The sequence below is a fragment of the Labeo rohita genome, chromosome 14, assembly GCF_022985175.1.
Source record: "Labeo rohita strain BAU-BD-2019 chromosome 14, IGBB_LRoh.1.0, whole genome shotgun sequence".
Classification (NCBI taxonomy): domain Eukaryota; kingdom Metazoa; phylum Chordata; class Actinopteri; order Cypriniformes; family Cyprinidae; genus Labeo; species Labeo rohita.
Window position 1 is genome coordinate 30,680,001 of NC_066882.1, and position 13,069 is coordinate 30,693,069.

At 38.1% G+C, this 13,069-nt stretch overlaps 1 protein-coding gene across 6 annotated transcripts in view; it reads left to right on the plus strand.

Annotated features, from left to right (window-relative positions):
• The window catches only part of gria3b (glutamate receptor, ionotropic, AMPA 3b), a 138,380-nt gene that overhangs the window by 24,566 nt on the left and 100,745 nt on the right, over positions 1-13,069 (plus strand). For all 6 annotated transcript variants that reach the window (XR_007829065.1, XR_007829064.1, XR_007829063.1 and 3 more), the window contains exon 3: positions 12,297-12,536. Coding sequence is in view for 3 of the 6 variants with exons in the window: in XM_051127675.1 (XP_050983632.1) it covers positions 12,297-12,536 (240 nt within the window). In the remaining 3 variants the exon portion in view is untranslated. The remainder of the gene's footprint in view (positions 1-12,296; positions 12,537-13,069) is intronic.

Sequence of the window (13,069 nt, forward strand, 5' to 3'; positions counted from 1 at the left end):
TATCCAAGTGTAGGAGTATCATCATTTACCATTGATCTTTAACTGAGGTGTCAAATAGACTGGCCAAATTGATCATACACTAGCTAAAGACTGCTTTCATGAAAAAAAAAAAGAATGCAGAACCACTATGAACATCAATAACATCCAGCATTTTTGATATTCTAGCTTTTTATTGACATTTTCACAATTATAGTACCCCCAACCCAACTGTGTTGTAATTTGGATACAATTTCTATTGATTCCTCAGTGTCAGTTGACGGAATGGAGTGGGATAATACTGCTTACAACTGCGTTGCATTGTAGGCTGTTGTCTAGCTGAATTCAAGTAACAAACAATACAACAAGTATGTGTTTCAGAACATGCATGATGAAATCAGTCAGAATCTTATATTCTTGTGTTTATTACATGTTTTTTTGGAAATACTTTCTGATTGGTCAGTTGTGGCATTCAGCGGTCACATATTTCCTAATATTCACAATTGTCAGACACTGATATCACTGTATATCAGATGCTCATCCAGGTACAATAATTGAGTGAGTGCTACTTTACTAAGTTACTAGTCCGGCTGACTGTGCATTATCCTTTTGCTCTCTCAGATCTTCCTTCCATGTTCCTTTGGAAATGGTTAATTTGAGCAGTTGTTCTCGCCACTTCACGCATCAGCAAGCAAAAGCTGTGGGCAGATTCCGTAGGAAGGCTTCTCAGCTTGGCGTTATGTGTCTGTGGCTGTTTGTGTGACAGGCAATGAAATATTAAGTCACTCTCAAGTCAATCTGCAAATGCAAGGCCTGACACATGGATCCTATTTATAACTCTCTCCCTCTTTCTTTGTGTGGGCTTTCGCTGCTTTCCCCCAAAGTTCCTCAGCTGGATTGTTTTCTTGTTAGGCTTGCATGTGGATCAGAAAGTTCACCCCAGGCGGATATGATCCCTAATCCCGTCCAGCTGCAGACTGAAAAGACAATCTGGAGCGATTCCATGCTTGAACCTCCCGATGGTGAGCTTGGCTCAGATGCCCTCTTTTAGGAAAAGCAAAAGAAAGGGGAAAAATGTGATCTGTCAGAAGTGAATCACTGTTTAAAGACATCTGAAAAGTGACAATAGCTCCTAAGCCTGCCATTGTGCTTTTATGCTGGCTTGGGTGAGCTGGGAACTTGGTTGCGCAAAATAAGCAGCACAAACTTGCACGGCAGCCAGTCTTTCCCTTCTGTTCAAGTCAGCGGCTCTGAAACTCTGGCTGTCTCAGCGCTCCAGCGGTTGCCACTTCCATCACCTGCGTGTTCCCTTTTGTGGCTCTGACCCCGGGCTTTGCGTTAACCCGAGGGCCTCTTGGGTAATAGTTGGGCATCTCATAGACGGTGTGTCTTTCTTTCCTCCAGTGCTGTTCATGCTGAACTGCAGCTTCTTGTGAACACACCGCCTCCTCCATCTCTATTACTGTCTTTCGTTTGCTCTCTGTGCAGCCCACTGGTATCACAGACTCTAGGATCTGCTGGATGTGTGAGCCAAATAAGGATGCTGGTAATGAAGGCCAGTGTCAGTGATGAAAGCGAAGATTCTGAACACCACGACTGCATCCTCACCCCAAGATGACTTTGGCTGCTTCCCAATTTACATACTTTCAGTGCTATGTAGTCTTGAGATAGATTTGGAGAAGGGAGAGGGGGATTGGTTAGGGGAAATTGCTTTACCACTATCCTCGCAGTGGTTTTCAACAAGTGGGACATCCTCGTTGGTTCCGATTGTCCCGCGATTTTAGGGGTAGTTAGTGGGTAGGGAAAGTTCAGTGGTGTGTGGTAGTGGTATGCGAACCGGCATGCATCCCGTATCACTTTTATGGTCTTTGGATACTTTTTTTTTTTTTTACCTCAAATCATTGAGCTACTCCTAGAAGACACATCTGCGGGCTGCCTGCAGGCGAGGCGTAAGAAATGCCGAGATATATTCGTACTGCCAGGCTCTGAAATAAAGGGATTCTGAGGCTCAGCCTGTAATGAAGTAGGACCAGGAGTCCCTCTTTGCTCTAGCATTACAACCTCAGCAAGGATTCCTGAAAGCTAAAATAGGGAAGTGGACTCTTTACTCTTAAAGACTGAAAGTAGGCTCGAGAGCGAGGTAGAGAGGAGCAGAGAGCATTCTTTCCATGATAGCTTCAAGGTTAAAGAGTCCTCTCCCCTCCCACCCGTGGCCTGTTTAGTTATTCTGGACAGTAACACCAGAGCTGAAAAGAGAGCGCCTTGGGAGCCTTGCTTTAAATTCATGCCCGTAATCAAGCAAACAATGCAAATCCCTTTCTTGCCAGGATTGGGTTTTTATCAGGCGCTGCTTGTCATGAATTCCTACATATCATTTGAGAACACCTCTATGGTGAAAGCTATATTACAAGAGCCGGTCAGTGGTTCGCAGGTTAGCATCGGTGATGTGGAGGAGGCAGCGATGGACAGATATGTGGGTGATATGAGTGAGATGACTCTAAGAATTCAGAGAGGCTGAGTGAAAAGAGAAAAGCACAGAAAGAGAGAGACTGAATGGTGCATCTGAGCTGCCATTTTTTCATCTCGCTTTACAAGAAACCCAGCTGAAACACACACCACCCACAGTTCTCGTCTCTCCCCTTTGAAAATGGCCTCTCTTGGAAACTGCAGCTAAGTTACCCAGAGGAAGAGGCGATTTGCAAATGGCCTCCTTGACTACTTCCCCTGAGCTCTCTTCTCGACGAGGCTCGCTGCCCACTCCAGCTCCTGCTACGGGGGCGACTAGCATGATATGCTGAAGTTAGCTGCTAGAAATACTCAGTCCAAGGTCTCTGCTTTTTGTGTACATGACAGAAATTGCATTTAGGTTGTCCTTACAACAAACCACCCTAAAATTTTGGAAGCGTGAACTGATTTATTCAGTGATTTCAGACAGCATTTTACACTTTTTTTGTAGTGATAGAATTTTTTTTTTTTTTTTGGTGAAATACAGCTGTTTATAAAGGTTTTTAATTTTATTGAATATATTAACACATTGTTTGGTATATAGTTACATAAGCATAGCACCAGCTACTGTAACTGTAGTTTTACTATTGCAAATTATTATAAGATGAAAATTTGAACAAACACTAACAAAACAGTACCAAAATGTACCATTGCATTATGGTACCATGCTACTACCATGTTTTTGAAACGAACAGTGATAATTGTGATTTATGTAAAATTAACGTACTTTCAGTTTAGATTGTCAAATAAATACCATGGGATGTAAATATAATCATTCAGTACCATGACATTGCCATCTGATGCTGTTTTACAAGTTGTTTTTTTTCTTTTTCTTTGTAAGTTTTACACTGATAACTATCATCAGTCTCTGGGAAAGAGTAATTGGTTTCAATGTCAGTGGACTATCACTGGCTTCATTACCTGATACACTATCTAGTAGATATGAATGAGGTTACAAGATAGCATGTTCTCCCCTGTGCTTTCTTAAGATTAACTGTTTTTATTGCATACCCTGTAAAATGTGCTGTGTTTTGTCAAATGCTACAGTAAATCCACAGCACCCCCTCATGTCATTTGATATTACAATGGCATCTCTGGGTTGCATGCTTCCGTTGCTCTCTACCCAGCTATAGGAACATGCTCAGCTCTGCACCACTGATTGGGGATTAGGCAGTTGTGGGAGACTTTGTCAACAGCTTTCTGAAAATCCAATTACAGAATATCATAAGCTGTACATGCATCAACCCCAGTCATAAACCCCCAAGGGGGAAAAGAAGTAGAAGGAGATTGTTGCAACCGTTGCCCTTGTAATACATTTCCTCTGTGGAGAATGCATGATGTGTTGGATATTCTAGCAGAAATGGCAAAATGTTACAGCAGTGGATTGCAGCAAATGCTAAAGTGAATTAACAGCATGTTCACATTCCTTATTTGCTGGAATTGGTAGTCATTACTTCCTCTGTGTAGGGACTGTTTCATTTTTAACAGGGAAAGATAACATTTAAAGGTTATGTGTGCAGTCTTTGGATGTTAAAACACTTTGTCCTATTCTTGTTTAATGTGCAGAGACAACTATAAGTAAGTCATTTGTAGGTTAATTTAAGAGTGTATACACTATGACACTGTGACTGTATGCTTTCAAAACATTGCTCTGTTTGCTTGAATGGCTCGACATCTGGGTTAACCAATGCAATGAGTTTGGGGTGAAATTAAACACTTCACCTTTAATAATTGGATTCAGAATTTTGTTACCATCAAGATGCATTTGGCTGTCATTTGTTTGAAGAGCAGTTTGGTACTTTTATGATACATTTCCCATTTCCCACATAGCTATTCACTTTCACTGAATGAAAAAAATAACCGTGATTCTTCAAAACATCGCTGTTTGTGTTTCACAGAAGGAAGAAGGTTATTTGAGTGTGAAACTGACATAAATACATGATGACCCTAGTAAAAAAAAAGTAGTAGATTTAAAATGCATTTATTTTATACTAAGTATAGTTCAAGTCAATTAATATATTTAATGACATTCTGCTCGAGACTTACTGGAGTACTACTTGTGCACAATGCACATTTCTTAATATTAAGCCTAAAATATGTTTTAATGTCACTGTTGATGAGGATTGTATGATCGTAGTACTGATATTACTTAAAGTATACTTGCAATTATTCAACTTCAGCACAAATAAACTTAGTTTGGACTTCAGCAAATTAGTTGTTCCAACTTAGCGGACTTTAAATATACCAGTTTAGTATACTAAAAGTACAACTGAAGGGTATTTTTATTAAGTATGTGATATGTAAATGTATTTGTAGTAGGGGTGCGCGTGGCACAAACTAATGCGGGGTTAATTGTAACACACGTGGTTTAAATATTTCCACACATGCTAGCATAACCAAATTTAAGGTATTTACTAGTTGCCATGGCAACACTATACAGAGAAAAAAAGTGTGCCAAAATTCAAAAGCCTTTTGATGATATCATTGAATGTTTATTTTACCATAGTAAAAGTAAATTTCTGTCTGAAGTCAATTTTTCTTCTCAGTTTTTAGTATTCATTTAAAATTAGACAAATCTGCTATTATTTATTTATTTATTTATTTTAATCGCCAATTTGTTATTTATCCGTTTAAATAGTTTATTAATGCTTGGCAAACCAGCAGAAGACGGTAACCAGTTTTATATTCCAGTCGCGCTGATGGGGAAAGTTGTAACACTGCATTACAATCTGCCCCGCTATTATTAAACTGTGCTATTCTATGACATTAGCCATGTAATTTTCACTATTTACTTTTATGGATTTTAAAAACAAACCACAAGAAACAGGTGAATAAAGACTGACAATTGCTGCTTAATGTTGAGAAATTATTATTTCAAGACATGTGAAGCATTTTAGCTCGTTTATGTGTCTCATGTTCTATGAGAGCTGTGTGTGGAGGGAGGGAGTGTTTTTCTGAATGTCTGAATGTGTTTCATCTATTTGCACACCTTGTTTGAACTATATTGTATAGCTACGTTTTGCGATCAGGGCCATCCCATGTCTGGTTGTGATGTGTTCATTGTGAACCTCAAAAATTAGACTTTTTCTTATTCTTAAAAAAACACCATTATTTTATTTGAAAAAGTTAATCATTTTATTTTATTGACAAAATGTTTTAGTTTGTCGTGTATTTTTTTCATTCGATCAGATAAGATTTTTTAGCTGTCATATGGTCATGTTACAATGTGCCCCTCACATGTTACAATGTACCCCACATACTGGGCATGTTGTCACTTTTCACTTCCTTTCTTTTGAGGTAAATAACGAAAAACATATACACTGTAATTATTAAACAAAGTGACATATTTGTACTAGACAAGTGTGAAATTAACATGGATAAAAAATATACTCTGAACCCCACGTGGATTTACACAAACTGAGAAATTCAAAAAGTTTTAGGTGGTGCCCCGCGCTTCCCTACACTTAGCATGAAATAAATGTATTTTAAGTCCATTTTAGTATATTTATTTTTCACTGAGGACAGACATTGTGGATGTATTTTTGTATACTTTATTTATGACCTGCTACTTTGTGTAATATACAGTGTAGTTGGTCACACTGGCCTTGTAAAATTCTCCAACAACTGCTATCTTTCTGAAATAGTGCTTGTAATGAATTCACCACAAATGGGAATAAGGTGAAAACTTACCTCACTTGAGAAAACAACAGTTTGTTGTGTTGCTGGTAAAAATGACATTACTCTTTCTCTGATGCATATAAAGGCTGAAAATATCTAGATATTTCTAATGATTACAAAGCCATGATTCCCAGAACATTGTGAAACAAGATACGAATCAATGGAGGCTAATAAATTAATGCATTAACCTCAGGCCAAGATATTTTTTAGGCAGTGATTAGAATATATATATATATATATCCTTTTGAAAACGAACACATTGGAAAGACAATGTCGGTCATGAATGAATGATTTGGAGAGATCTCTATACAGCAATACAGTGGAAACATACAGTCGAACACATACTGAATAATTTAGCTTGGGCTCTGAATTATGGATTTTGTTTTTTATAATATTGTTGAAATAAGACAAAAATGCAAACTGCCACAAATAATGCAGACTTTGTTCGATTTTGTGTTAAATTCTGCAATCACAAAATCTTACATACACATGTATGTATGATGGTAAATATTATATAATTCATTGCCATGCTAAAATTTTAAAAAGCAAATTATTTTAACGTACAATAGAATTATGATTAAAATATCAAAAGTTATGTACATAAGAGCATTATGCTTTGTGCACAAGCAATTGCTTAGGGTTATGAAAATTTCATTGTTAATCTTTTAATACTATGTTGCTCATTAACATATTCATAGTTGCCAGTGTGTTATGCTCTACAAAGATCAGGACACATAACCATGATATTGACTAGCTGATTAGTCATGGACTACACCGACTGCTGATGTCACATCAGGTTGAAAGGTCTAGAGAAGACTTATGGTACATTATGTGTGTGTGTATTTGTATGGGGGTTGGGATTGGTGCGGTGAGTCATGACCCTTGGACAGGAGAGCAAGACACGATGACTCTATTCTAAACCTTAGTGAGCTGAATACTGTACCTAGACACAGAGGCTGGTGTTAACAATTAAATGTAAATTATATATATTTTCTCCCCCAAATTCTAAGACATTTATCCTTTATTGATAAATCAATCCCAGAATGCAGTGAAACCATTCATTTTTGTAGTTTTAAGCATTTTTGCTATGTATTTTTTTGTGCATTATGTGTAAATGCTAAACACTGTTTGATTCAGCTGTAAGCATTAGTCTCTTGTTAGCTTCTCATGAAAAATACTATGCAGTGCCCTGAGCGTGAATAGCCATTAAGGAGTTTCTGCCGATGTAGACATTTAGAATAAGTCAAGCATTTGGATTCATTTTGCTTGGGATGCTGCCTATGTACAATATGCAGTGCAAAGACAAATGTTATACGTCCGTTGTAATGAGCCGGTTTGTAACCATAAACAGCCAAACAGCCAAAAGATGCATTATGAAATGTGGGCATTCATTTTGTGGCAAGTGCAATAAATGCAGTGGAAAAATATACGTGTGCATGCAAGAGGATGTAGAATTCAAAAACATTTGCCTTTCAAAGACACATCCCAATTGCGCGCTTCATTAGGAGGACAGGGATTCTTGTTTTCAGCTGGCATTTTGAATAAACAGTTTGAAGGACTTCACATGTCTCCTCACAAGAGCAGATACAATTACTTGCTCAAACCCCCAGAGGACTATCTTCCTGTGAGAGTGTTGTGTTCGGAGGAGGGGGGTGTTTGTAGGGGTGGGTGGAATAGCAAAAGCGCTGGAACGAGAAGAGAAGAGAGAGAGAAATAAGGACAGAAGAGGACAGTGAATACCGAAAGCTGGATGATCGACTCTGACATTTGCAGCGATGTGCTTTAGGTCTCTGGGCCATGTACAATCATGGTGGCGAAAGATGGCTTCAAGTGTATGACACTGCGATTACATTATTTCAGTCCCAAACGCAGCCGTTGGGACGGAGCTTTTTCTAATGGTCCTTATCATTTCAACACCAGTGACCTCACGGTCATTTGGAGCAGTCGGGCATGTGGAAATGCATTGTTCCTGCTGCAGTGCAGAGAGCGTCCTGATTAGCAGAATGAAGGCGTGGAGTGTTTTGACGAGAAGCCCGTAATGAGAGCGCTAGTTGCTCGGGGGGTGAGAAGGTAAAGATGGAGGGACTGAGGAAGGATCCTTCAGCCATTCAGAGGGCCGATAACATTGCTTAGCACTGTTCCCTGAGCTGCAGTGAGCCCAGCTGCATGCCCCGCGCCCACCAGAGTAAACACGTTATCAAAATGTGACGTGACGTGCTAGGACTCTCTGCGTAATGAAAAGCAATGAGGCAATGCTTGCGCTTCAAAACGGGGCTCGTAGTGACTCCGAGCGCTGAGATTTGTCTCAATCTTGTGGAATTGCTTTAAGGAATGAAGCAACACCAGAGTACAAACACTGTACTTCACACTGATAAAAAAAAAAATGTTCAGAAATGTTTAAGAAGGGCCTTGGAGGTATTTACTCATGTTGGGTGTCCCAGTAATGTTGCAAACCACGCTCTTTGGATAACATTACAGAGGTAGTTCTCTGAAAATAAAATTTCTACAATCAATTACTCAACCTCATGTTGTTCCAAACCCATAAGACCTTTGCTTGATTACAAAACACAAATGACATTTTTTAATAAAAGCCAGGTCATTTCTGTCCATCAGTTGAAAGTTTTCACCCAAAGTTTCTAAAAGATCATAAAGACATTGTAAATGTAATATTGCAAGGTCTCATGTTTCTTAAGATTTATAGTCATAATCAAATATCATAGAGTTGTACTGCAGTGGCATTAATGTTTTTCAATCCTGTCCAACTGATTTTGTCTATTTTTACCAATTAAATTGCAAATAATGGTCTTAAGAGTGGTTCAAAGCTGCTCATTTAAGTACTACAATTTATGTAATACCTAGGTAATTATGCTTTTGGGAAAGCAATTTAGACATTAAACACTATTTATGTGCACTTAGTGCTTTGGAAAACCCAAACTTAGCCTGTAGACCAAGAGATACTGAGAGTTATGGTTTGAGAAGAGAGATATTCCGGAAGAGAAAGGTGCCAGGCTTGAAACAAGTAAGCTTAGGGAAACATCCAGATGGTTGGGGCAGACAGGCCAACACAAACAGGCTTTAGTAGGAGTTGAGAGATGACGGCAAGCAGAGGCATCTGACATAATTTATGTATTTGGTTTGAGATTGTTCAAAGCCTGTCCTAATAAGTCCAGGACAACTGATGGAAGGGAAGCAGCCAGCTCCTATCCCTCAGGAGAAATGCTGTGTCAGAACTGGACCGAATTAAGAGTAAACTGTGGGAAATGTTGAAGACCAACAGAGCCGGTGAGGAGACGGGCAGCATAACTAGCCCCTACACAGTATAATTGTCACTCCACTGCAGGCCTGTTATAGCACATATGTGCCAGAGTAATGCAGCTGTGTGGATGACCAGCTGTTGAGCAACAGACAAGACAAGGATTTTGGAACCACCAGCCTAATTAGACTTCTGATTATTGGCATACAATTTGATGCACTTAGTAGGTTATTCCTACCAAGAACCTTTGATGCAGGCAGTAGAGACCATGCTTTGTTTTTATGTTACATTTGTTGGTGGATACGAGGGTCATTCGATGAGATTAGTGCCCTAAAAATTAATCAAACGTAGATTTAATATAACAACAAATACATGTGCAATTTAACAATATAACAATACTACATATGCATTCATCAATACATAAAAAAGTCAGTTAAATATTTTTTTAAATAATTTAAATAGCACTTATGCTAGTAAAGGTACAGTTTTGGGACTGTCCCTCACTTTTTCTTTTTCAGCAGGATTTTTAATTTGCAAATATGAAGGCAAAATTATATAAAAATCACATTTGCGTATTGTTCTAAATATAGTCCCATTGTTAAGCAATGTTTTTGACATAAGTATGCATTTTTTCCATAAAATATAAATCGTTTTACTGGTGCCCCTGATTACATGTCAACCCTGTTACCCTCATCAAAAAAAAATAAACTCTTGCAAAATAATGTACATTCAAGTGACATTATTTCTAGGAGGTTACATCATCTCTCAGAATTCCAACACTTAAAACATTAGCATGTTTCTCTCACTCCTCTATAATGTTCTATTTTTGATGATTTATAAGGCTTGACTGATATGCAATGTCAATCCTGTTATCATTTTTAAAATGTAAATTTGAACAATTATTTCTTACATTCAATCTCTTACTGTACAATCCTTTCAAAGTGTACAGTATGTGCTTGATTATTATCTAGCATTTAGCAGATTTTGTTTGAAATCATCAACATCAAACCACATGGTTTTGACATGAGGGTAACAGGGATGACATTAATTAGGTTTGACTTTGTTTTTAAACATTGTCTGTGTAAAATTCAAACATTTTAAAGTTCACCCTCAGGTATATTATTGAGCTAATGCCTATATGAGTTCTGATTAAACTATAGTATCTAGTAACAGTTGTGTCGGAAACAGGGTTGACAAAAATACCAAAACACAAGGTAGAATAATAGTCATAAAATAATAAATTACATTAGCCTGAGATGGCACAATACAATTTCTTGTCATTTTAAGGTGTCTTCATTTCATGGATATTTAAAAATATATTTATTAAACTTATTTTATTTTTCCAAGTGGAAAAGGCACCAATTTCGTGGAATGACCCATGAAATCCATGATACCAATAGACTGACTGACTTGTTTGGCTAATGAGAGGTCTCGATTTGGCTGGTTAGCATGACCGTTAGCCCAATCCGTCAGTCTGGTTGGAGCTTTTAATTTTGAGTGCAGTATGCATCAGAAAGCCATTGAATTGCTGTGAGTGATCCGTTTGAGACTGAAGCGATCAAACGCTACTCCACAACCAAATATTTTATTCACAAGACCAAACTGATAGAACAACATTTTACAAACTAATAACAACATTTTACTTAATTCCCTAGTGAAATTAATTATACAGTGTTTCTATTCAACATCAGCCCTCTATATACATACTTTTCATATATATTTCCAATACACTGTATATAGGTCAGGTTTTCTTTTATGAGTAGCTAATGTTACTTTTTCATTTTTATGGAATGAGTGGATGCAATATCTCTACACTAACAGCCCTTCTAAAATAAAACAAAAATGGAGAGAGGGGGGGAAAACAACAATTGACAAATTCACTGTCTGTGAATCATTTTGCACATTGTGATTGGCTGACATGTCTATGCAGAGGGGAATTGAGAGAAAGGTTACGGTTGAAGAAATAAACGGTCTAATTCAGAGGTCCAGTATGGTGGGAGTCAGCAAAAGGGCTGAAATTGTTTAAAACACCTATGTTTAGAATTGGTTTAATTGGCTTTTCAGAGAAACTTTTACAACATTACCAATCATACTATTGTTGGAGTAAAGCAGGGCAGAGGTGTTAATGTTTTGTAGGAGTCCACTTGTGTCTACATGTGGTAACTAGGAATTTTTCACCGAATTTCATCAGCTAGTAGTGAATTATGAAATGCTGAAGGAAAAAAAAAAATCAATATTGCTGGTCAACCAGTTTGGATGTTTCTTCTCACATTCTGTTCATTTAGCCACAGATTGCATGATTTGTTTGTAAACAAACTGTTGTTACAATGAGTATGTTTAAAAAATATGTATCTTTTAAGAGTTAGCATCTGTGTTAATATACAAATTCGTATTACTTCTTGCATACAAGACTAACCATGTTGTTGCCCCCAGCTAAATATTGTAATAACTCAGATGAGCAGAGGTTCTCTGCAAACCGTTACATTTCTGTGTTAGTAATTGGATGATATCGGTTCATAGAGATGTGCATAATTATGCTTCATTTGCTTCAAGTGTTTTAGGAGAATAAGGAACAGCCAATCAGACGTGAAGTTTTGTGTTTTGTTTAAGGCAAGAGTGTGTTGATGGGTTCTCACTGTCAGACGCAACACAGCACTTTCATCAGCTGGAAATAATGCAATTATTTCTCCACTTATATTCATGCAGTCAAAACAAATTGCCATGTTTGTACAGATTTTCCTATTATTGCAATTATTCTCATGCCAGCATCATTGGATTCCATTTTGTAGGACTGGCTGAGAATTTTGCAGTTGTTTCTGGACACTTTTGTCTGTTTTACTTGGTCATAAACAAACTAAATAAACTCGTCTTGCTCTGATTTCAGTTTGTTCGCAGTTCTCCAGAGGGGTGTATGCCATCTTCGGCTTCTATGACAAGAAGTCCATGAACACGCTGACCTCCTTCTGCGGGGCCCTCCACACCTCCTTCGTCACACCCAGCTACCCCATCGACTCAGACGTGCAGTTTGTCATCCAGATGCGTCCTCCGTTGAAGGGCGCCGTCCTGAGTCTCCTGTCTCACTACAAGTGGGACAAGTTTGTCTACCTCTATGACACAGACAGAGGTAAGTCCTCTTAAGTTACCTGTGGAACACCAAGCAAAATGGTCGGCCTAGATGAGTTAGTGCTGATTTGAATTGTTTTTGCTGGGTTTGTAGCACATAAGGAGCAGGGCATGATGGAGGATGGATGCCCCATTTGAGTCCTTGGGGTCTGGATAGAGTGCCTGCAGTACTGGTGCAAAGGTCCAGATATCTCTGGATACATGATGAATTTAGAACTGATGTGCCCCAGTTTTGAGCGGCATAGACGAATTTGGGGCCCTAAAATACTTTACTTATTAAATAGCTCACCTTACTTTCTTAATACAGTTTATCTGCATTAGAACCTCACAAGGATATTGATTTCAAACAGTTCATAAAAACACATCTAGCTATTTTAAATGAATGATTCACCTAGATATGAACACTGTGTTTTCATTTTCTCATGCACAATTTAATATTTTCCTTCATGGAAGACAAAAAAGGCATGTTCTAAAGAAGGTTCATGCGGCACTTTTCCATACAATCAAAGCATAATGTGACCCATGTAGCTTTTT